This window comes from Carettochelys insculpta, chromosome 26 (genome assembly GCF_033958435.1).
Source record: "Carettochelys insculpta isolate YL-2023 chromosome 26, ASM3395843v1, whole genome shotgun sequence".
NCBI classification, from domain to species: domain Eukaryota; kingdom Metazoa; phylum Chordata; order Testudines; family Carettochelyidae; genus Carettochelys; species Carettochelys insculpta.
The window spans coordinates 16524262-16550450 of NC_134162.1; the positions used below are offsets into that span (position 1 = coordinate 16524262).

Consider the following 26189-nt stretch of genomic DNA (forward strand, 5'->3'; position numbering starts at 1 on the left):
AACAAATAGGAGTAGGCTTTGAGTTTAAGGTGGACCCTGTGAAAAATTTTACTCAAATGGGGGTCCTCAGGTTGCTGAAGTTTGAGAACCACTGTTCAACAGCCGCCCCAAACACTCCTTCCCTCCCAGTTCTCTGGAGTCTGAGCAGTGTGCTCTGTCGCTATCAGGTGGTGAATCAACAGTCTATGGTGTTTCAGAGGATTAAGATTCCAGGAGCGGAATGAGCAGGAGATTAAAAACAGTTCCTGTGCTCACCTGGCCTCAATTTGCTTAAGCATTTTACAGAAATCCATAAAAAAATCCAATTTCATTTGAAAGCAGAGACAGACAGTTTGTTCATCTGTAACTTACAGATACCCATAGAAGAGATTTTAAACAAAAGTTACTATTTGGTGGCACCTGAGAGCAGGTTATTCATGAAGTCTTATGGGAAAGAATGTACTATAGAACAAAATTTGTCTGTTTATGGATTGTTAATCAGTTAGTGTCAAGTGCACAATGGTGGAAACGTTCAGGCTACCAAACAAAAGCTTGTCAACCAATCCTAGACATTAAATATTCTTGGTAATTGTATTTTGAGGCTATTTCCAATCAATGAGCATGAAAAAACCTGGGCCAGGTATGTGTTTCAGGTGATTACTTATTTTATGGAACTGTCAGTAACTGTTAGAAGTTATGCGTTCTCTATAAAGCTGCTTCTATGTTCTAGGACATTATTGACTATGCTAGAACAGTACTAAAACCATCCAGAATGGCTGTTTCAAACCACTGTCCAAATAAACGGGAAGAGCAGCTGTACAGAGAAGTGCTGTCTGGAGACAGATTGCAGTAAGCAGTTCTGCAATGGTCTGCTAAAGCTCCCAACGTGCAGAGTTTTATTTCTAGAGGTGGTTATTTGAAATATATATTTGCACATTAGAATCCTTACTACACCACTGCATAACTACTTACCAAAATTCCCAAACAGCATCATTCAAACCACTGCATAACCATAAGACTTCAAAGACTTTATGCTCTTCCACAGCTCCTCCTCTCCAGTGCATCAGATAATTTCTTAAAACTAATACAAAATGAGAGGAAAATGTACATTCTTTATAGGTTACAAACCTCACTATTTTTAACTGAAATTAGATTAGAGAGCAACACACCAAGACAAGTGGATCAAACCTCAGCCCTCTGTATTAGGTAAGTACATTTATTCATGATGCAAACCTTATATATTAACTTTAGGTGATTTATCCTAAAAGTTAAAATACATACATTAAAACATGGCCTTTCCAGACAGTTACCACATCAACCGTTATTTGTTCCTATAGCCTCCATTCATTCCAAGAACGACTTTTTAAAATCCAGGATTGTGCCAGTCTATTTTATTGCATTTCATCTGTGTACACGTTGAAGTGGCAGCTCCAGCAAGTGGCAGGCAGGTTTAACCCTATTTCAATTCACGTCCAGTCCGAAGTAACATTCCTCTGAATTCAGTCTTAGATGTTCCACATAGCTCGACCAATACACCACCCTTACAAGCTGCTATACGAATTGTAAGTAGGCTGTCAGTCACTGTTATAACATACATACGTATAACTGTGTGACTGTTAAGTATCCATCACAGGTGAGAATGAAACAAATATTCACTTATACTTAGGGACTAAGTCACCTGTAGAACTGAGAACCTCAAAAGGAGGCCTGGAGAGCTCCCCTCACCAAGAGAACAGTTTGGTCTAATGAACAGTAAACACAGCAATATTTAATGGCACAAATGCTTAATAGTAATTTCATTTTCTCCTACTCTGAGTTAAGGGGTTAAGACATGTTAATAATTGTACCTGTGTTCTTTGTGTTCCAATAACTGACAGTCTCTGCATGTCAGTCTGTCACACGTTTCACAGAAAAGTTTTAACTGTTCTTGTTTGTGGACAGGACAGAAAACAGGACGTTGACCAGATGCTCCCACAGCCTCTGTTTTTAAAAACAAACCATTTTTGCATTTTAAAATAAACTTTGAGACAGTTTGAAGAGCAAAATCTCTAACTGCTAATGCTGAGCAAGACTTAACTCGGGCAAGGACAATTATAAACCTATCCTTTAGATTAAACAATGCATGGTACTGTAAATAGGTACTTATTGATATATTTACAGTGCCAGTTTATCAAGAAAGTTTCAGGTGTGTTACGTTTTAAGCAAAAAATCAGGGAGGTTGCTTTCCCATCCCTCCTTTACATCTCAAATAAAGCTATGCTGTTTGACTATAAAGCCACATGTCATTTCTCTGCTCCCTAACCCGACCTCATTATCTGAAAGTTTCAACACCCCTCAAGCTTTCTATTGTCAAGCACTCAGGGAGCTCCTAAATTAGTGTGTCAAAATCCTGACAAAACAGCAGTAAATCACTTTTAACGGAAAACCTAATGTTGAAGTAAATACCACTACCACCACTACTACTAGTAGGGAACTTCCTTTTAGTTAACATGCAGTCATTTGAATTGCAGGTGAGCTGTGTAATAGAAATTTACAAGCATGCATAAAGAACAAAAAGCTTAAAAAAAAAAAAAATATTTCTGGGGTTCCAAATTGCCCAGTGACCACTTGAAGACACTTGTGGAGGAAAACCAGTGGAAGATGAAGCAGATAAGGATTAAAGAAAAGTTGTTTTTCAGTATTGTCAAGTACAATCAGAAGTTGTTATATGATACAAGTTGTTATAACAAAAAACAGCATACATTAATACAAATGGGATCTTCCACTAAATAAAGTTGGAAGTATTCAAGATTTATTTCACATGGTCTAACGCAGGGTGGGCAGAATGAGGGGCGGTCCCTCTTGGAGGCTGCAACACTATCAGCTGCTGGGTCTCAGGCTGGGCGAAATGAAGGGCAGTCCCTCTTGTAGGCTGCCACACTATCGGCTTCTGGGTCTCAGGCTCATCTGTCTCATTAAGTATCAGAGGGGTAGCCGTGTTAGTCTGGATCTGTAGCAGCAACGAAGGGTCCTGTGGCACCTTACAGACTAACAGAAAAGTTTAGAGCATGAGCTTTCGTGAGTTAACTCACTTCTTCAGATGCTGACCAGCATTTGAAGAAGTGAGTTAACTCACGAAAGCTCATGCTCTAAACTTTTCTGTTAGTCTATAAGGTGCCACAGGACCCTTTGTTGCTGCTGTCTCATTAAAACACTGAAACATGATACCGGTTTTATGTTTGTCTATTCGCATTTATACACCAATTAATAAAGTTTTTACACTCTACATACTTGTTTTCTTATGCATGCTGAAAGGGTTTTGCTTTTTTTTTTTTCCTCCCCCCCATATGAACACCAATGAAATTTTTGTCAGTTTAGATTACATTAGACAGGTTGGGCAGGATGGGGGACAGCTAATGGCAGGGATGAAAAGTGAGGCCTAACATGAAAAGTTTGCTCACTCCTGACCTAATAAACCACCACAAACATGTAATAGATCATTTCTTCAGAGTATGGGAAGAGTAAGTAATTCACCACAGCTGATATCACCAAGAATCATCAGGTGGCTTGGTTTCTAGAGAATGAATATCGTATTAAAACAGTTCTCACCATGGAAGAGATATTTGTCTATAATTCTGTATTTGCAGTGAAACGGTGAAGGGTTAACGTGGATATCATGACCATCAGGATGACAGTACATTTGTACTGTGACTCATTAAGAATGATGTCTTTTTCGGTAGCCCTCCTGTTGTGGCTTTACCTGGACACACTGTCACTTTGTGAAGTTCAGAAGTTCGAAAATTTATCAGAGAGAGATCTTATCAATTAGTAAATGATATACTTAAGATCAAAATCAAAAGTCTTTAAAAGATTAATTCTGCTGCTAGGACAAGATTTTGGACTAATTAAACAATTTTTCATTAATATTAAGCATAATAATTCATTAATAATACAGTTTTTGGCATAGACCAGGAGTTCCTGGAAAGCCCTTACATTGCAGCTATACTAAAGAAGGATCAAAACTGCCATCATAGGGTTCCTAGTTATATTTTAACTTGTTCTGTTTGCAACACTGAAGTTGAGTAACTGACTTAATTAGACCAGTCCACATGACAACACTGGATTCTACAGAAACTAAGCTTTAATTTAAGAAGCTTTTGTCCCTCGTTTACAAACAAAAACCTTCCAAATGAACTAAATGTAGTGAGTTTATGAGGGACATTAAACAGCAAGTAATATTGTAACCAAATAACTGCTAAAGTTTCCATGGGTTACTCTGTCAAATGCCTCTTCCCCATATCCTGCTGTTCTATATGGAAAAGGCTGAGCTGGCACACAGGCTGGCTCAGCTTCTGTTCTATTCCCACCCCGTGCCCACGCACCTTCCACTCTGCATTTAAAGGCTGAGCTGGCACACTCACTAGCTCAGCTTTTGTCAAGAATCGGGATCTTCCCCACCTTCCCTCTCCTGCACATGAAGAGTGGAAGGAGTGGGGAGAGAAGCTGAGCCATTCAGAGTGCACCCCAGCCTTTAAATTTCTGAGCAGCAGCATGGGAACTGCTTGATCCCAGTGCAAGGAGGGATAGAGACTGAGCTAACCGTGTATTCTATTACAACCTTTTTTTTTTTTTTTTTTTTTTAAACATACTCTGAACACAGTTCTAAGAAGTGACCCGTTTCCATTTATTTCAAGATTGTGAACCAGAGTCTAAAAATGACAATTTAAGAACCAAATTTCTCAGTACTCTAGATGTGCAATTTCACATCAAATCTGTGCACTTACTCACTGTATCAGTAAACTAGCTGAAGTGCATATGGAATTGGTGAAATATACCAGGCACAAAGATTGATGGTCCAAAGTGTGCTGCCAATTGCACCTTCACTTACTGATACCAGTGCAAGAGTAATTCAGCATCCTGCATGACAGCCATATTCTATACTCAGTGTTTATGCAAACCTCCTCTGGGAGCCCGATCAGTTATAAAAGGTGGTACTGTTTGACTTTAAACTACACAGCCCTGGTCCACAGACTATAAGTAAATATGTATTCCAGTCCTCTTCACCAGATGAGCTGACACTCATTCTACATTCCTCCATCCCATCTTCTTTTTAAACTACCAGTCTTGAAAACACATTTTAGAAATCTAATTTGGCTCAGGTACTAATGAGAAGAGAGAACCAGAAGTGTTGTGCAACTGGAACTTCATAATTATATTGATATCTGAGCCAAAGCAGAATCCAATTCCCTCTTCCATGTCTGTCCTAGCTCTGTAGTGTTAGTAATGTACATTTGTCACTAAAGATAATCCGGTATGATTCAAAACACACACACATCAGTTCTGTTGATGAAAGTGATGGACCACTCACACATTTAAGAAAACCAAACCCAAACAAAAATAAAGACTTGCCCATTTTTTTTCTTGTTCTACATGCATCCATTTTCTTCACAGACACTTTTAATACTATTATTAGCAGAACAAGCCATTTTAATTTAACATTTACAAATTTATTCCATTCTCAAGTCTCGTTGACAGCATAGCAGGTTGTCCCCATCTCTCTCTAAAACCTTCCAGGGAAGTCACAAACTAAAGATATGTACATACAATTCTGCCTTCCTCTCTTCGCTTGCACAGGCACATATGCTCACCCACAGCAGGAATCTCTGGAGTGGTTTTGATTTCTACACTACAAATAGGAGTGGGCAAAAGATCACCAAACTCACCTGAGGAGACATCCTCTTTCTTTCTGATCATATGATCTTTAGTAAATTTCACCCGCTGATGTGCTTCTATGCATGTCTTGCACAGCCATTCCCCACATTCCACACAAAAGCCTACAGCACTGGCATTATCTTCACAACTGGTGCACACCTAAAATCAGGAACAAAACAAGGCAACATAGGTACTTACAAAGATTCAATTTTACTGTGAGGCTTCAATATCAATGCAAATAAAGTCCAGTAAAAGTGTTTTCTTCTTTAGATGCTCAGCCACTATATGCAAGATGAACACACATTAAATATTGTCTAAATTGCAGTAAGAAAAAATAGAAAATCATGCCTGTTCTGATTTCTCATCAGAGCTACTTGGTGCTTCCGAGGTGTCTTTCACAAAGTAGTTATCCACCAGATCTATCTGTCTGCACTCCTGGCGACATATAGGACACCTGATCACGCCAACTGCAACACAAAAGAAATTTTAAAAATTTCCTTAGTTTCAAAAAACAAAAACAAGGAAACTCAAATTTATAACCATGTGCTTAAAAACAAGCAGGTTTAAAAGACAAAAGTGACAACAAGAAATCACCACATTAAGCACCCGGAAGGTAGTGAAGTGAAAATGAGACTCCTTAACAATCCAATACTGGGACAAACATGGTGACGTTTAAGCCAAAGATTTGGAATGAAAGACCAAAAACATTACTAGAGAGACCTTCCTTCCCTTCAGCTGGCATGAATTGCAATGCAATCTTTCAGATTTTCCCAGCAAGATCCAAGAACAGTATGTCATTTAGGTAAATGATTTTGTTTTGGCTTCATGGGTTTTTCTTCCTAAGAAACATTAAATATTTTATTCATTGAATCTCTTTCCTACACCTTAGATCCACTACACAAACTTACATTTCAAAGTAGGCCAAAGACCAAATGTGTGCATCCCCATATTCTCCAATCCAACCTCTTGTCATATGGATACCTTTGTTTCACACAATCAGGGTTTTAAATGCCTACATTATACTCCTAACCTTCACAAGATGCCTCCCCTCCTTGCTCACCACACTCTTCCAAAAGAGTTATGCCGTGCAGACTGGGAAAAAAGTCCCAGTTACATTTGGGTAAAGATTAATGGGACTGAAGGAACTGGTTACTCTATTAAGAATTAAATGAGAATGCGACAATTAACAAAATTCAACACAAATTCATAGAAAATAGATCTCGTCAAAAAAACTTTTTTATTAAATGACTTAATTTAATACAAGTAATAGTTCTCACATAATACACTTGGACTTCTGCACAGCATTTCACTAGCTACCACGTAACAGTTTCACTTGAAAAGACGACATTTATTAAAAACCTAAAATGATATGAAAAAAATCAGTATCACACATGTTAATTGGCTGATCAGTCTCAAAAGGTATTTCTAAATAGGGAATCATAATCAAGTGGGGTTTTTTTTCCAGGAGGCATTTGGAGGGATTTACTCTTCGTCCTACATCATTTAACAATTGTACTCAATTTGGAAAATATAAAATCAGCACTGATAAAGCTTGTAGATGACAAAAATTGGGGGATTTTCACATAATGAAGGTGACAAGTAACAGATTCAGATTAATCTGGATCACCTGGTAGAGAGGGTAGAAGAAAACACTGTGTTCTAACAAAGAATGTAGGCCTGCCTACAGGATGGCACACTATTCTGGGAAGCAGTAACTGAAAAAGGGATTTGGGCATCAGAGTGGAGCATGACGCTGTGATCAAAAAAGCAAGTGAGATCCTGGGATGTATTAAACCAGGGAATCGTGCATAGGAGCAGAGAGGTTATTTTACCTCTGTATTTGGCACTGGCATAAGCACTGCTGGAAGAGTGTGTCCCCTTTTCAGAGCCCATATTTGAAGAAGGATATTGATAAATTGGTAAACACACCCACACCCACCAAAAAAAAAAAAAAACAAAAACAGCATCTCTGGTCTGAGTAAATCTGTCTGTTCAAGAACTCCTCCTAAACCATAAGTTAGGACCAACACATTTGGTATGCGGTTTCCTCTTATTCTAACTTACAGCAAGAACGGGGTTTGGTTTTGCCAGAAAAATGGGATGTGCCTGGAATTTGATGGTTTTCCATAGCATGGAAAGGGAGGGAGTTGAAAGCAGGCAGAGCTATACTGCAGTGACTATTGGAGGCAGCTGCACAACCAAGAGAGTCAACAGCTAAGCTGGAGCTGGCCATTTTGCCAGCCACCAGACTAAGAAAGTGGCCTTCCCCCCATGATCCAAAACCCTTCCTCAGGTAGGAGCAGGCCAGTGGGATGAACATGACACCCCCATCCCCACCGGCTGGCTCAGGGACAAGTTAGTGGGCAGGGTGCACAATCTCTACAGGCCCCAGGGAGAAGCCATAAGTAACCCTCCCATCCTGCCTTGAGTCCCTCCTCATCCCCCCCTCCTCTGCCCAAGCCCTCCTCACCCCCAAGCCTCACTCATTTTCACCTACATCCACAGCCCCCTACCCTGAACCCCTCCTCAACCCATCACCCTGATTCCTGCTCCCCCCACACCACCAGCTCCCAACCGTGAAGGACCTGGGCAACGCCGGGTAAGTCTTCTAGAATTTAATATTGGGCTCTTTGTTCTGACACAGAATGCCACAACACTAACTAACATAGCAGAAAAAGGTACAACACTAATGACTGAAGCTGACGCTAGACAATTTGAGATTGGCAGTGAAGCGTAAATTTGTTGCTGCGTGTATAGCAACTGTTCTAAGAATTTACCAAGGGTCAGGATAGATTTTTCATCACTCACAAATCAAAAATGGATGTTTTTCTAAAAATTATGCTTTAGGACTTATTTTTGGGAAGTTCCACAGTCCGCATCCTATAAAACAGGGGTCAGCAACCCCCAGCACGTGTTCCAAGAGTGGCATGCGATCCGATTGTCATCAGCACGCATGTCAGGAGCTCAGCCCCCGCTCCTCTTCCCCCATGCAGCTACAAGTTTGCACAAAGCCATGCTGCCTGTAGATTAACAAAAGACCAGCTAATGCTATCAACCACCACCTAACTGGTAAAGCTCTGTATCTTTATTAACGAAGCTTTTGTAGGTAGGACTATTAGGGTACATCCACATTAGCATTCCTCTTCCAAAAAAGGCATGCAAGTGAGGGAAATCAAAAAAGCAAAGGAGGCACATATTTACATATCCGGCACCTCATCTGCATATTCTTCTTTTGAAAGAACTTCTTTCAAAATAAGAAAAACAGTGTACATGTGGCTCTTTCAAAAAATAAACCCCATTTTTAAGGAACCCTTATTCCTTTTTTTTTTTTTAATTAAGGAAAGGTTTTTTGAAAATGGGGTTTATTTTCAAAAGACCCACATCTACACTGCTTTTCTTCTTTCAAAAGAAGCACTTTTGAAAGAATATGCAAATGAAGTGCCAGATCTTTAAGTCTGTGCCTCATTTGCATGGCCTCTTTCAAAACAGGAATGCTAGTGTAGATGTAGCCTTAGCGACTAACAACTATCACTGGAACTCAGACTGTACAGAGATGTCAAAACATCAAATTTCAGCACTCTGCCTTGGAAAGGTTGCTGACTCCTGGACTAATGATCATAATCTCCCTCTCCCCTTTCTGGCCTTCCAATCTACAAATTTTCTTAGAGCTACCCTTTGAGGAAGAATCTTTCAGATTAGGGTAGAATTAAAGGTTACCACACTCAGCATACTAGAAGCAGACATTCAATTGCACTCATTCCATAGAAATAATCTCAGACAACAAGCTTTCACATCAAACCAAATTTAGGAATGTGGCAATGGTCAGATTACCAGAAATAATTGTTTCATATTGTCTTGGTGTAGATGTGTTTTCTCATATATAAATAAAATATAATGAAGCTTCCAAAGTGAGAAGAGCCTTAATATTTTCCTCACATTAAAAGCAAAAATTCAGTTAATACTGGACTACAATTGTTCTCCAACTCTAATCACAAGACAGTGGAAGGAAACCTAATAAAACCAGAAGTCTAAAATCTCTGATCTTGCTGAAGTCAAGTCCCTCAGCTTTAAAGCCCTTTAAAAAATGGTCTCTGGTTCTCAGTGTTAAAATTAAATGAAGGGGAGTAAAACAAACAGTCTTAGAGCATTTAGACATCTAAAAAAGTAATCTTGGTTAGGGGAAAACAAGAATAAAACAGCTGCACTTCAGGAATTTTTCACATAAAAAGCTTAGTACTTCTTCAGATCCCACATGGAAAAAAAGCATTTTCACATTTTTAGAGTAACTTGTATAAAGCTAAAAAGTTTTATGACGAAGTGTAAAAGACTTCCACCTGTCAAACAGGATAGGAACAAGTGATTGTTTTACATCACAGGAAGGACCCTGTAGAGCAACCAAAGCTGTAACTGTGTATGAAGTGCCCACACCTATGTAACAGGTATGGAGGATAAATCAGAACTTTCCTGGAAACAATAGATTTCTTCTCCTAATTATGATGATTAGACACAGAATAAGAGAGCACACATGTACATAGTGGATTAGAGTCCTTCTAAGAGAAGTTTTTATATTCTCAGCCCACAAACAATTTTTTCCTCTTAGATTTTGTCTTCAACAGTAGCTTCATACACCCTGTGCAACATTATGCAGACTACATCCAGTCTGGGTCCTGCATTTTTCCAGCCAGAACTCAAACGTATCAGCAAATCTTAGATATTAAGTCTGCAAGTTCCATTCTCCCAATCACCACTGATAAGTTTTCTGTATGTGAAAAATGTGGAAATGTTGCTATTTTATAGAAAAGAAAGGAAAACTAGAAGGAACTGTCATCACTACCATTGTAATTTCCACAACATGAGATCAAACTAACCAAAAAAAAGAAGTGTATTTTAGTGCTTAAGCTATATTTGATTTAATATTTTAATCATGAGGCAAGGAGAACACATGAAGTTTTTCCTTTCCAGTCTTCCAATAAGAGGCAACTTTCCCTCCTGCCAGGAAACAGGGAGAGCTATCAGGAAACAGGCAGTTTCCATCATGTGCTGGTGGTTATTTTGGTGGTGTTTTCTGATTCTCCAAAGGCACTAACTGAACTTAGGATGGCGCAGATCACAGACATGATCGATGCACACCTGCACATTAGCAAGTATCTTCTTTATAGCTGTAGCTATCCGTGGATCATTTCTGAAGATGCAGATACAAATTCTGTATCTGTGCAGTGTTCTACTGATGATTCTCACTATACTTGCTATAGCCACTGACGCCACATCCATAGGCCAACACTTCTAGGACCCGGCCATAAGACCACAAGACAAGAACCATGAGACCACATCATCTGGAAGATCTAGGATGACTGGCAATGAATTCAGAACTTCTGCATGAAGTAACTTACATTTCTGGAGCTTAGTAATCTTGTTGCCCCAGCACTTCAGTGTACTGGCACATGTGTGGTGACCATCGCAGTCCAGAAGTGGGTTGCGATAACCAAAGACCAAACTGAATGTTTAGCGGAATGAGTTAAAAGGCTGTCCCATAACATGCAGGTCAATCAATGAAGTTTTCCCAAAGTGTGCCATAGTCAAGGGGCTAGAGAAGCCACATTTTGGAAAGCTAGTAGGTAGTCTGAGGTACGACTGGTTTGACTCGAGTCTGCATCCTGCAGTATGGATGCCAGGAGCCCAGGTTGAAAAATCTATTAATTCTACATTAACAGCAAGTGTAGATCCTAAGCCCTGGATTCTCAAACAAGGGTCAGATGACTTGTGTCCCTCCAACCCTGGGCCTACAAGAAAGTATAGCTATGTCCTGAGAGTTCATAGTGCCAGACACAAACAGACATGGCTCCTATGTACATTTGCACCACGGATAATTGTGGTTCTTGTTTCTCTCCTGTAAACGTAGCTAAGATGGATCCAATCAAGAAGCAGGAATAACTTCTTACCTGGAAATTTGGTTTATGTCACCAATCCAGCAGGTAGGGAAAGCCTACCTGGCACTGTCAACAACACTCAAGTGGAGATTGGTCTCACTTGCCATCTTCTTACATCCTGAACCACTCCTCCCTGTCCTGGCATCAGGAAAGAGAGTTTTTCCAAAGCCTGAAACAGAGGGAGAAGAGGAACTCCCAGATCCCTTGTGATAAATTCCTAACAAGGGTCAGGTGATGCCCCAATGGGAGAAGGAATTCACTAAACTAATCTGGGCCAAAGGCATTCATGAAGCAAAATGTGGGAAAATATGCCCCTAAAACTGTGTGATCAAGGATGTACCAGTGAGTGAGAAGAACTACACTACACAGTGTTTAATGAAGAAATTCAGTCCTGAGTAGTTGCACTGTAGCTTGTGCATACTGACAAAACTCTAATTAAAATCTATTCAAAAAAGAATCATCTGGAGGATGGATGAAGGGAATTCTTGTCACATTCTAAGAATTATCAATATCCTTCTGGTCAGCTGCCAGACCGAAAGTTATTGAGTCTTCATTAACGAGCGCATGATAATCTCAACACTGCAGAAGCTGTGAAGCTAGGACATCTTACTGGTTGTTCAGCTATCTGAATGCTACTTTAAAGAGACAGAAGTTATTTCCTCAACTTCTTGACAGAAACAGAAGACAAAACATCTCAAACGAACAATAGCCTTGAGATGGATGAGATACAAGCAAAAGCGCCACCATATACTGGGCGTGTTATATTGTCAGATAGCTGCAAACCTCTGAAAATTCCAGTTATGCTTAGAGTTCATGTTATTCAATCCCATTTTGTTGAGGTCAAAAAGGTTTTACTAAAAAAAGGCAATGCAACAAGCTTTTTTGTAGTCCTTTAAATTGTTTATAGTTCAGAAAACTCAAAGTATATTAAATAAAAACTTGATGGTTGATTGCATGCGTCTCTCAATATGGGAGAGAATTTTTTAGAAAACAGAACCATGTAACTATGTAAACAAAGAAGCAGCAAGTATAAAGCCCAAAACTACTTCCAAGTTTACATTTACTAGATTTCAATTCAACATCGTCCTTTTAAAATTACTTCATCTAACTTTTTAAACAGATTCTGCCTTCTTCACCATGGTTTCATAAAAAGTTCTCTATTTCTTTCATGCTTTAGATGATTTGAAAAACAGCACCCCAAATATTCTGAATTCCACAAAGGCCTTTGGTGCTGTGGGATAAAGTCAGCAAAAGTTTTTCAAGACTATATTCATTAGAATACTTTTCCCGCCCATGATCAACGAAGCATAGTATTCTGGTCTTGGGGAAAAAGGGGAAGAGGAAGAGAATGCTAAGCTCTCACTTTGGGCATATGTAAAATGCTTGTATGAAAAGCATAAAAAAGAATTCCAGTCCACAAACTGAGTAATCCAAACCAGCATACCGTGTTTTACAGGTTCAACCTCTCTAGTCTGGTACACTTTCATCCAACATCCATAATCCAGCATGATTTTAGTTGGCGAGACAACCAGTTATCATAGGTGTAGCCAAGTTTCCCATGGTCCCATAAAGTTTGTTTACAGTCACCAGTCCTGACTCTTAGTGTTCTGTGCTATTATTCAGCTGTAATTTACACAGTTTCTAGTGAAAAGAGATGAGATGTTGAATTTTATTTTCCTCCAAACTTTTTAGGAGGCTTTCAGCAAATATTCAAATAGATTTTCATGAATAACTACAGAAAATAGAAAATGGGATCTTCAGCTGTATTGTCATCTTTCTAGTATCCATGAAACAAGACTAGAAATCCTACTTGTACTGATTCCTCTCAATCAGCTGTGATGATGCTGGTCCACAGACTTATTCTTGAACTAGCCAGCCTGAACTGCAAATGCTTTACACATTGTATTTACACTAGCTGGACCACTGAAGGTCAATATTTTCTAGCAGCAATACCAACACTTCCACTGTTTACTGGGCTCATAGAAAACATTTAGTGGTAAAATTACAGCTAAATAATAGCACAGTTAACTAACTAAACAAGCCAAAAGGATTAACTAAGCTGAACTTTCTTCCCCCCTAGAAACATCCAATATATTAAAACAGCTTGGGAATCTGTCATATTATCCTAAAAAAGCACAGAAATAGTCTTGAAGAATGATACATTGCAAACTTGATCCACATTTTCTCAAACGTATCCACATCTTCTCCCAATAAGAAACTTTCCTTATTGGCTATGTCTAAACTAGCCCCTTCTTTTTGAAAGGGGCACGGTAACGAGCGAGGTCAGAAGATGGTATTGAGGCACTGCCACAAATTTGCAGCACCTCATTAGCATAATGATGACCGCAGCAATTCCAAAGTGCCTCTTTCAAATTGTGCACCGCCTGTGTAGACAGGGCCTTTCCAAAGACACCCCCCACCGCCCAGTCTTCAAAAGCCCCTTATTCCTATTTGGTTTTAGGAATAAAGGGATATTGAAGACTGGGGTCCTTTCAAAAGGCCCCCTGGTCTACAAGGGCAGCGCACAATTCGAAAGCAGCACTTTTGCATTGCCCTGGCTGTCATTATGCTAATGAGACACTCCATATTCCTGGCAGTGCCCCATTAGCATATTCTGACCTCGCTCAGTACCATGCCCTTTTCAAAAGGAAGGGGCTAGCGTAGAGATAACCATAATGTTTCATTTTTGCAACTGAATCCTGAATCATTTTCTTGCATTGCTTACAATGGACACATTTTCCTTATTTACCCAGGGAACAAATTTCTTCCAAAAAATTCCCAGATAGGGTGTCTCAGAAGCTATGACAGTTTTTATATGGTAAAAGTGCGGGTAAACTGAATAATCTCTTCTCTTTTTCTTCTTAGACCACTCCATTTTTCCCTTGTGTGCTGCCTCTGCCCTTTCCTACATCCTAATCTTTAAACTTGACTAAAAATGTAATGTTATCAATGTACAATTCAACCTCTGTACTATCCTACAGAGAAACATAAAATTCAAACACTAGTTTGCTCCCAGATGAGATGGGGTATTTACGCGTGTTACTCAAGCAAACTTTCATCATATTGTGCAAAAAAAAGGAACAAAAAATATTCTTACCACTAAAAGCAAATTTAGATGAGAGCAAAAAGAGCTCTGGCTGCAAAATATATTTATTTGCTACACAGACAAAAGCAAGGTATAAATTAAATCTAATCATGAACGCAGCATATAAAGCCTAGCTAAGATGCTTTTATTTAGACATTTAAACTTGGATAAAACTTTTGCAAAATGTACTAAAAACTATGTCACTAAAAATAAAACAATGAAGAAATGTGAATAAATGGCCCTTATGTGTTTGTTTATAAACAAGAGGTCATAATATTTCAGATGGAAAAAAAATCCCATAATCACAAAAATTAAACAATTAGAAAACTTGAAAATATTTACATTTTATGATTAAAAACCATCTACTTAAGTTTCAGAACTTTATAAGCTCTGATGGCTGCAAAAGAGCTACCAATATGCTACAAACAATCCATTTCATACTAGCAATATTGATTCAGTAACAGAACATGCTGCTTCCCAAAAGGCTCACAGAATAGCAAAGGTAAATTGCATCAAACAACAAAGCATCTACACTAACATCCATGCTGTTCAATAGAGTTTCCATTTTTAACAAAGGCTACATTTCATACAGAGTAGATTGATACCTGTGCTAGGTAATGAAAGGTTCCTCCTTCACAGTTCCGGTTGGGGATGCATTAAGTGTTGACATAGTACTCGTTACACATCACACTACCCAACTATACTACAGAGGACTAACCTGGTACTATCTTTTCATTTCCTCTTAAATAGTTTCATCTTTAACAATTCTGAATTGCCATAATGCATTCAGCAGGAACTAAAAATTAAACACATTACAACAGCTTTCACCTAAGCTTGGGGATGACTTTTTCCTATGAAAAGCAAAATAATTAATCCAAAAAGAAACTTATGAAGAGATTCAGAACACAGTACTAATCCAACCCAAAACCAGTTAAGTGCCCACTAAAACCAGCTGAAAGTACACTTTGGAATTTATACAAATGTTTAGATATGACCATATAAACTGACTCTGCACTCTGACACTTCTTGGGGCACCCAAGCTTGTGACATAGCTTGCTACCACCTTCCCTCAGCATGAGGAAGCCTGGTCTGCAAGCTGTCACCTTTGTTTCTCTGAGAGCATCTCCCTGTCCTGGGCATTCAGTTCCAGGCTCTGCCACAGATGCCCTGTGAAGATTTTCTTTATGACTAATATTTGTGGAAAATGTCTGGTTATCAGCTCTTGCACTTCTATTGAGTGCAGGTGTTGCATTCACTCTTCTGTTGAATGTTGATTTACAGATCTGTTGTATGCTGTTGGGCAAAAGCACACCATTATGGCCATAAAGAGTGCCCCTTCCCCCACCCGCCCCCAGAGCAGCACACCAACAATGGTGCTGAGCAGCAACCTGCAGCATTGGAGGCTGCCGCCGCCTGACAGACTGGGGGAGGCAGCGGCACTCTGCCTTCACGTGGGCGGCTTGGAGCCTGGGGCTGGAGGAGCCTCCAAGTCCGCATGCAGCTCCTCTACTGATAACGAGGAGAAGGAGATGGAGATATGAGAGGAAGAATGGGGCAGAAGAGGGGAAGGGAAGAGGAAGGCAGGGGACAGGAGTAAGTGATGGGTTGGGAAGGTCAGTGCATTGTCATACAGTATAACCATTCAGATTTAATTCACTTTTGGCATTAACAGGCACCCTTTCCCCCAATAGTCAACTAAATCAAGGGTTTACTGTAATTATACAGCGAGGTATTACCAATATTAACCTCCATCCAGCAGTTGCTCTTGAAGTTCATTGTAATCAGATTTTATCTTTATACAAAACATTAAGGGGGCCCCACATGGGTGACTTGCCCAGGGCCCTTGTACCCCCCTAGGGATGGTCATGCTTGAGGCACTAGGCAAGACTCTTTGCCTTATTTCTTTTCCTCACTTGTAAAATGTTGCTAACCTGACCAACACAAGCACCAGATCTGGTATAATGACAGTACAGGCTGAACCTCTCTAATCCTGAACTCTCTCGTCCAGCAAGCTCTGTAAATTGGCATGATTTAAGTTAGCCAGAGGACAACTTATCATGGGTGTGGCCGTGTTTCACATGGTCCCATTAAGTTTGTTTATAGCCACCAGTCCTGGCTCTCAGTGTTCTGTGCTGTTATTTAGCCGTACATTACCCCCTCACTGTCTTCTAAGAGCCCTGTAAGCAGTGCAAGTGTTGGTAACGTGCTAGAGAATACAGACCTCCCATCATTCAGCAAATTATCTCGTCCGGCACTGGCCAGGTCCTAAGGGTGCCACACAAGAGAGGTTCAACCTGTAGCTAGTGTATCTGGCATGCACACAGCTTCTTGTTTCAACTAAGTTTATTCTGATGACCCTTACAGTTTCCATCTCCAGCACCAGCGAAACAATTAAGGATGATGTCCATTTCACACTGCTGCTGCCACTACTTGGGAAAGCACCTCCAGCGTTTGTTAAGAAAGAGGTACAGCTGAGACCTCCTTCATTCCCTCTAACTTTGACACTGGACAAGAGACTTTGAAGACTGAAAAGCAAATGAAGTTCTAGCTGTCTGAAAGCCAGAATTTGATGTAAAAAATGAAGCATCTAAACAGGATCCTATCAACGTGTTAGGCATTTGTATGGTAATTCCTTACAGCAGTATTTGATTGCCTCACACCCTTTCATGTGTTTATCCTCAACACCCAAAAGGCCAAGGCAGAGCTCTATCATCCCCATTTCACAGATGTACAACTGGAGCACAGAGCAACTGACTTGCCAAGGTCACACAAGAAGCCTAGTAGTCCAAAGACAAACTACTGCCCTAAGAACTGAACTGTCCTCTTTAAAACCCCCACGCACTTCACAGTGCCTAACAGCAGTGGAGGCAGCACTTCCCACCTTGGCACTGCCCATGAACTTCACTAGCACCTTCACTAACATTAGCCTTATGTAACTCATTTTGGGTAGTAGGCATCCCATCGTACGTTCAGCTCCCTCACTGAAAGGGCTTAAATTACAGAAATCAGCATTAAGTTTGATGTTAACCTAGATACTATTGGAAATAGCTAATTATTTACAATCACACAGAGATGGCATCAGATCCTCTTTATGTTTCAAAATTTCCCCATTTCTGAAACAAGCTGAAGTAGCATGCAATAGCAGATTGCAGTTATATTCACTTTAGATTTGAACACGCATAAAGCAAATAGCATTACAATAGCTAAAATGTCAGTATGTTCTACAATTAAAATAAAGCAATTTCTTATGAAGCTGGAACCAAAGTATGACAAAGGAAACAAACAGGTTAATATATATTGACATTTTCAGTAATAATGGCCTTTATAATTTTCTTTTGTTGTTCTAAAAATAGCAGGATATAAAGTATATTGCATTTTTACTAGATCCTATTAGAGTACTATGCCTTGCATTGCCCAACATTAACTAGACCATTCAAGAGGGTATATTCACAACTACTTCTGTTGTTCTCTAGTAAGTCGTTAACTAAACACGTCCATTATTCTTTCAGTATGTAAAAATTAGGCCCTGCTTCTGTATTCAAATCTCATCACCAAGACCTTAACAAGCATAAATAATAGATGATAATCAAGAAAATTTTCTTGTCTGTCACCATGAAGCATCCACTGGCAAAGCTTGTGTCTTATTAGCAGGTCCAACCGTTAAGCACCCTTGCACAGCAATGCCATAAGATATGAGCACAGCTTTGAAAGAGTTCTGGTGGTCAGACTGTAGAATAAGTGATTAAATCTCAGTCAACTGAGCAGGTAAGAATGCCACTATCCTACTATATATGTTTTCCATTTTTTTTTTTTTTTTTTGCATACCTGGATCAAACAAAGACAGATGGACATTGCCATTTACTAAGTGATGAGTAACCACCTAGTGACTTGTAGTGGAATTTATTCCCAAATCCCTCGACACAACTGGAGTTGGAACAGAATTAAAAGATAGCTTCCCCTTAAAGAGGGGGAGCAACTCAAGTTACTTAAAGTGATCCTCCAAGAGATGCACATTTCAAATGTGCACCTCTCATGTTTACATGGCAGGAGGGCAATGCCGTAGGGGAGCAGGGAGACCCCACAGCCAGAAGCCAGCTGTGCAGTGCCCAGACAGCAGAGCCAGCTGCACGGTCCCCCCCCCCGAAGGGGCAGGGAATCCCATGCTGCCCCACAGCTGGGAAGTGGCTGGGCTCCCAGCTCAGCCCCTGGTGGAAACCCCAGATAAGGCTGCCACTTGGTTCCCCTCTCCTCACTGTTTGCAGGACCCGGGAAACTGACCAGCTCATGGCTGGTCAGTTTCCCAGTTCCCCCAAAGGACAGAAAGCTGGGAACCAAGCAGCAGGCTAGTTCCCAGCTCCCCTATACTCGCAGGACCCGGGAAACTGACCAGTCATGAGCTGGTCAGTTTCGCAGGTCCCCCAAGTGTCAGGAAGACTGGAAACTGGCTGCCCCCTGGTTCCCAGCACTCTACCAGTCTGGGAGTCAGGAAACTGACCAGCCCACATCTCCCAGCTCCTGTACTCTCCCCCCAACTTGTGCAAAAATCTGTGTTATGCGGGAGATTGCAGGAACGCTACCCCCTGTGTAACTCAGGGGTTTACTGTACATGTAGTAAGTAAATTTCTAATTTTATGGAATGTGGCTTTCTAATTTTTCCTTTAAAGCCAAAAGTTAAAATGAAGAACATGTTCTTTTATTGCGGCACTTCATGAAAAAACAAAACCCCAAAAAACGTGAAAAGGAAAACAAGGAAAACAAATGTGACCACGGATTTTGGAAGAGACCTTTCCTCAGGACTAAGCAACAAGAGATGGCAAATACTCAACAACGTTCACTTTAGAGAAGTCTCTTGGAATTCTCTACTGATACATAGGAGATGCCACATTAGTTAACACATACAAAGGCCCCCATTTTAAGCTTCTATTTTTAACAAGCTTTTGTAATTAAATTCACCCATTCAAGTCTCCCACACTTGTTCTCAACCCAAAGATGATTTTCCCCCTCACAATATTTAAAAAAAATCCCTTCAACTGTTTACTTGTTTTATAAGCATGATAAAGAGTGCTCCACACTGCAACAACTATTTCTAAACATTTATGTTCCCCGAATAACTCAAACTTCCATTTTCAAGTTGACATCCCCCGGGGGGGGAGGGGGGGGGAGAAGAGTGTTTTGCCAAGTTTGATATAATGGCTGAGATAGCCAAAAGGTGTAAACAGGTTTGCATGTGTACAGCGTGTCATTACCCTCACCAGCGTGAAGGCTTATCAAATGTACATAGCCTAGATATTTTGATGTATGACTGTCAGGTAACTGAATCAGAGATTCAAACAAACCCGCACAGATCACTCAAAGGTCAGACCACTGACCTGATATGTCAGCTATATTTAAACTATTTTCAAATTCTAAATCTTGAGTATCTGTGCCAATATTCATGGTATTGAAAAAAAGATGATTTTTAAAGAGCATCTCCCCCTCCCCACTCCTTTGTAGCTATGACCTGCACAAAAGCAAACATGACTGATTACTAGATCCTAGAAAGCCCAGCTGAGACCAGGGCCCAAATGGCAAATAGCAAAACTGACTAGGCACAAGTGCTGTCAAATATGCAAGTAAACTGAGAATTTCTTACCCTCCACCAGTTTTAACAGAAGACCCCAAAGTGTTAGACATCCAACATGTTCCATAAATTTCAGTTGCCAATTTCATTAAATACACTTAAAACCATTAAATTCTCTCTCTCACACACCTCTTATGAAAGCAGCTGCCACAAGGATATTACGTGATTCTGAACAAAAAAAGCTGTTGTCCACAAAATAATCAATTAAATGACTGGTGGCTCACAAGACACTTGCTATTAAAAAGTATGGGAACCTGCAATTTAGTCATTTTTTACATTTTTAACCTATGCATTGCAAATAATCACTCATACACGAAAACGTATTAAACTGAAAGTTCATATCTGTATTCTTTACTATTTATTAAATCATACAAAACCTAAAAGGGATTTCACTGAACATCTTTAGACTTATACCTCAGCCAAAGTTTAGACAACATTGCACGTCACCATCCTAATTATGCTCAAGAAAGAAAGTGAAGGTACATCCACACTGAAGCTGGAAACCCAGCTCCTAGACCAGGGAGACAGACACATTGTAACTCTGCTCAAGCTACCACATTAAAAAGAGCAACAACAGAGAGGAAGCCGTGCTAGTCTATATACTATCAAAACAAAAAAGGAGTCAAGTAGCACTTTAAAGACTAACAAAATAATTTATTAGGTGAGCTTTCGTGGGACAGACCCACTTCCTCAGACCAGAGCCATACTAGAACAGACTCAATATTTAAGGCACAGAGAACAAAACACAGTAATCAAGGTTGACAAATCAGAAAAATATTATCAAGGTGAGCAAATCAGAGAGCAGAGGGGCAGAAGTGGGGGTGTGTGTGTCAAGAATTAGATAAAGCCAAGTATATACAAAAAAAAAAAAAGGCAGCGTGCTTGTTGCATCAAAGGCACTGACATTGACTAGCCAACCAAGCATGATCCAAGCCAGACAGGCCTGCATTCAGCCACCTGGCCCACACTGCCATTTTTAGTGCTCTGCTTCAGGAGAGCGCTTGCTCATCTATCTAACAAGCTCTCTACGCAGACATACTTTGAGAGAAAAGCGCTGTATCAGTATGAGCTAAATGAAATGCAAATAAACTGAAAAAAATGAATGCAGGACTATTTTGGCAGTTTCAATAGTCTCATTTCAGATGTTTTTACTTTACGTCTCCCTTTACTGAGTGCATGATGTTTACACATAAGCTGACAGAACATTTCATTGTATTTGAGCATCATATACATAACTGTGTAGCTGGACAGAGACAGTCAATTTCTGTTGTCCTTTTAAACAAAAGGATAATGCGTGCATTTCTTAAAGGTTCATCGGTGTCATATAAATGTGGAATCAATCATGTGCACTGTTATGAATGGGACAGTGTACACAAGAGACAAGGTATTAAAATTAAGAGTTCTCAGAGGAATTATAATTTAGCCATGTTGCACATAACAGCATTCACCATGAGAAGTGTTTCTGTGTCTGATTAGATTTCACCCCCTGTCTACGCTTTCCTAAAGTTTTCAGAAAGCTTCTCCTTGTGGGCTCACTGGCTTAGATTTCAGAAGCCTAATGAAGTTCTCACCCTTGTGGTGGTTATAAGGGGCTTCTTGTTTTCCATGCTGGCATAACCTTCTTAATGGACATTGCAAATACCTCACTGAAGCACAGTCAAAGTCCCAAAATCCTTTGTCTTGTTGGGGTGGAAGAAAATCATGGACACAAAAAAGTGAATCCTGAAGTATTAAGAAGATCTCCTTTCCTTACATTTTTCCTTTTCACTTAAATAAAGTTTCTACTTTCCCTTATTTAAAGTATCACTGTCAAAATGTAAATGGACGGTAAAAACATCTACTACAGGAACTCAGCTATCACCCCATGAGCAACTGAAGTGTTGATGTTAAAAACAAGCATTTTTTTTTTGTTTTTGTTCTGTATTTGGAAACTTAACATTTCATCATTAAAATATCTTCAACATATTATCAATGTGTGAAATATATTAAACCTCAATGACTTCCACTTAGCATTAGGCAATAACTTGAAGAGCAAAAGGTACACATATTGGAAATCACTTCTTTCTTTAATACAGCAACTTGCATGTTTGGGTCACCGTACTACCATCTAGACCAGTGGTTCCCAACCTGGGGAGTCATGTGAGGGTAGTGCAGGGGATCCGAGGGGAGGGGAGCGGAGATAAAATAAAATGGTTATAGAATATAAGTTATAAATAAATGGAAAAGTTACAATCTTATTTTTAAATTAAATACCTTCCAAGAACTTTATTAATAGCTCTCCAAAAATTTAAGTTGTGGTTTCCTTTTTCATTTAATGAAGTGTACCTAGTGGCTAGAATTGGCTTTGATGGGGGTCAGCAAACAGTCTGGGAGGTCACTGGGGGTCAGCAATTGTGAAAAGGTTGGGAACCACTGGTCTAGACAAGAAAATGGAACTTTCCCACAGTAATTTTCAGAAATACATGAAAATGGCTCTATCAGAGTGTTTGTTTAAACTCCAGGGTAGAGCAAAACCAGCTAGTCTCCCGTACGTCCTTAGGCTACTTTGTGAAATTCTCAGCTTATATCCTACTTGATATTTAAAACTCCAGATCCATTATGGAATCTCATTTTTCACTCCTCAGATTAAGACATCAGCAATGGTAACAGAACAAATTTATCAAAAAAGAAACAACAATTCATCCACCCTCCCTAAGCAAAAAAAAAACCCCTCTGCTCTTCCCTAGCCCTTAAAAACTTGTAATTTAGGTGTGTAAAATCTTTTAAAGATCTAAGCATGATGTAAATTAAGATTCGTGTAAAATAAATGCAACAGAGCATGTAATCTGAAAGTGGTATCCTGCAGTTGCATAGATGCCTCAAGTGGGGCAACTGGCATGGGCAGCTGGGGTCACTCCAGCCTGTATGGACGGAGCAGCCGCTGTCCATGGCATAGGTGCTGGTCTAGCAGAGCAAGCTGGAGTAACCTCCCCAACTGCTCCCACCACCACCCACTTAATCAGTAAATGCTAGGTTTAACCAGTTTAAACCATAGTAATAGAGAAATAGTCATGTTAGTTTGCATTCTATCAAAACAAGCAGTTATGCAGAAGTTTAAAGACTAACAAAATAATTTATTAGGTGATGAGCTTTCATGGGACAAACCCACTTCTTCAATGAAAAACCCATTACAATGAACATAGTACAATGACTACAGTGACAATCTATGCCACACATACTCTAAGAAACGGAAGAACCACTTGATCAAAATCCTTTACAATAAACAAGAGAAGATTAAGAATGAACTCTCAACTTGAAAGTCTCCTCAAAAAATCCACGCGAGATCCCGCAGAACAAGACATATGCATAACACTTCTACTCCCTACAAAAAAGAAAGGACAATAATCTATCTAAATTACTTCATACCTCAGGATACAACTACAACCACCACCACAGCTCACTGGACAATATTGTTAACCTTTCCAGCCACAAACTCAGCCCAGCAGAAGAGTATCTCTTATCCAGGGGTCTTTCTTTGTGCTATACTTCCTCCACAAACTTAATACAATTTTGTGGAGACCTCAAAGCCTTCTTTCACCACCTGCATCTAAAGGAATTCTTTCAATGCACCTATGAACATCAGTCGGACTCGCTCACATCCCCAACCCCGACCAAAAGAACAACTCTATGTGCATTCCCCTGAGGGTCGTAGTGACAGCCTGGATTTCTACATTCAACGCTTCCGCAACTGTGTGAGGGCTGACATAATACGCAAACACCAAATGAGACACAATCTCAGCTATGCTGAACACAATGTTGTCCAGAGTCTCAAAAATAACTCAGACAGTATAATCAAACCAGCTGACAAAGCGGGCACTGTTGTCATCATGAACAGCCTCCGAAAATTGTAACCACTGTGGGAAATGTCTCCTGGGCAGCTAAAAGACCCCCAGCTACAGCCAGGCCCTGAAAATCATGGCTGCCAAGGGAGATGCCCCCTGGGCAGCTACAAGACCCCCAGCTACAGCCATCCCCCGAAAATCGAGCTCCTCACTACATGCAATCTGACTGGCACCTTGCACAGCACGTCCTTTTGTTGGTTCGGGGTCAAGCCACGTGATGCAGCTGGGCGCAGGATTATTCTAGACTGTGTGGAGCCTCTGGGGAGAGGGCAGGTAGGGGACGTGGGTGTCAGGACAACATGTAAATGGATGAAAAGAAGTTACTCATACTACCAAACAAGCACAACCCTCACCCACAGCCCCCCAGCTGACACATGGTACAGGGGGCCAGCAGCTGGCACCAGGCAGCGCAGAAAAAAAAAAAAAGGCAGCTAGCAGGGGTATACACAGAACCACAGACCCCACAGCTGTGGTCTTAGGAAAGAAAAAATAACATTTTTCAGCCTCTCATGACCCTACAGCCACGGGCTTGCAGACGACGAACTCTAACAGGCTTCCTGTTGCCTAATTCCTCTGCGTTTAAGAGCAGTGGAGATGTAAGAGACCAGAGCAGAGAACTGTGGTGCATTGTGGAACACATTCGGGACATCTGTGTTGGTTAATGAAATCAACTTAGAGACATGCTGCATCCTCACTACCCTTCATTAGGAATTTTAAATTTGAATTGAACACTACACCCATCAGATTACTACCATTTTAGTATTTTGATATGTTATTTTCACAGTTCATAAATCAAGCTCATGGAATTTACAGTGAGGACAGGCACTTGGAAAAAAAAAATCAGGCTGACTTAAAATTGATTTTATCTCAGTGTAGATGCAGCCTCAGACATGCCATTTGAGCCCCAACCTGGATTATTCTATTTACTTCCCAAAATCCACAAACCTGGAAACCCTGGACGCCCTATCATTTTGGGTGTTGGCACTCCTGCTACTGGAATATCCAGCTATGTAGACTCCCTCCTCAAACCCTATACCCAACACTCCCAGCTATCTCCAAGGTATCACTGACTTCCTGAGGAAATTACAAAACATCGGAAAAGTTTCTGACAATGCCGTCCTTGCTACCATGAATGCAGAAGCTCTCTATACCAATATTCCACATGAAGATTAACTACAAGCTATCAGGAAAACCATCCCTGATGTTACCACAGCCAATCTGGTGTCTGACCTATGTCACTTTGTTCTCACTCACAATTATTTCTGATTTAGGGACAAATTATACCTCCAGGTTAGCGGCACTACCATGGGCACCCACATGGCCCCACAATATGCTAATATCTTTATGGCTGACTTGGAACAATGATTCCTCAGCTCTCATCCCCTATGATCCTGCCTTTACTTATGATACATCGATGACATCTTTATCATTTGGACCCATGGAAAAGAATCTCTAGAATTCCACAGAGACTTGAACAATCTGCACACCATCATCAACTTATGCCTTGATCACTACACGAGAGACACATTTCCTGGACGCTACAGTACAAATCAAAAGTGGCCAGAGCAGTAACACTCTCTACTGGAAACCTACTGACCGCTGCACTTACCCACATGCTTCTCGCGTCCACGCTGCACACACCACACGATCTATTGTTTACAGTCAAGCCCTGAGATACAATCAGATCTGCTCTGATCCTACTGGCAGAGACCAAAAACTACAAGAACTCTACCAAACATTCATAAACCTGAACTGCCCACCGGGAGAAGTAAATAAAACAAATCGACAGGGCTAGAAGAATACCCAGAAACCAACTACTTCAAGATAGGCCCAAAAAAGCCAACAAAAGAACACCTCTGGTCATTACCTACAGCCCCCAACTCAAATCGCTGCAACGCATCATTAAAGACCTACAACCTATGCCTAATCAGGATGTCACACTCCTGAAGGCCCTAGGTGACAGACCTGCTCTCTCCTATAGACAACTTCCCAACCTTATGAGGACT

General features: G+C 40.3%; 1 protein-coding gene across 2 annotated transcripts in view; it reads right to left on the reverse strand.

Moving 5' to 3' along the window:
* The window catches only part of TRIM33 (tripartite motif containing 33), a 76664-nt gene that overhangs the window by 44326 nt on the left and 6149 nt on the right, over window positions 1–26189 (reverse strand). For both annotated transcript variants that reach the window (XM_074977315.1, XM_074977314.1), the window contains exons 2-4: window positions 6019–6137; window positions 5682–5829; window positions 1827–1959 (exon numbers count right to left, since the gene is read on the reverse strand). In XM_074977315.1, the coding sequence (XP_074833416.1) occupies window positions 1827–1959; window positions 5682–5829; window positions 6019–6137 (400 nt within the window). The remainder of the gene's footprint in view (window positions 1–1826; window positions 1960–5681; window positions 5830–6018; window positions 6138–26189) is intronic.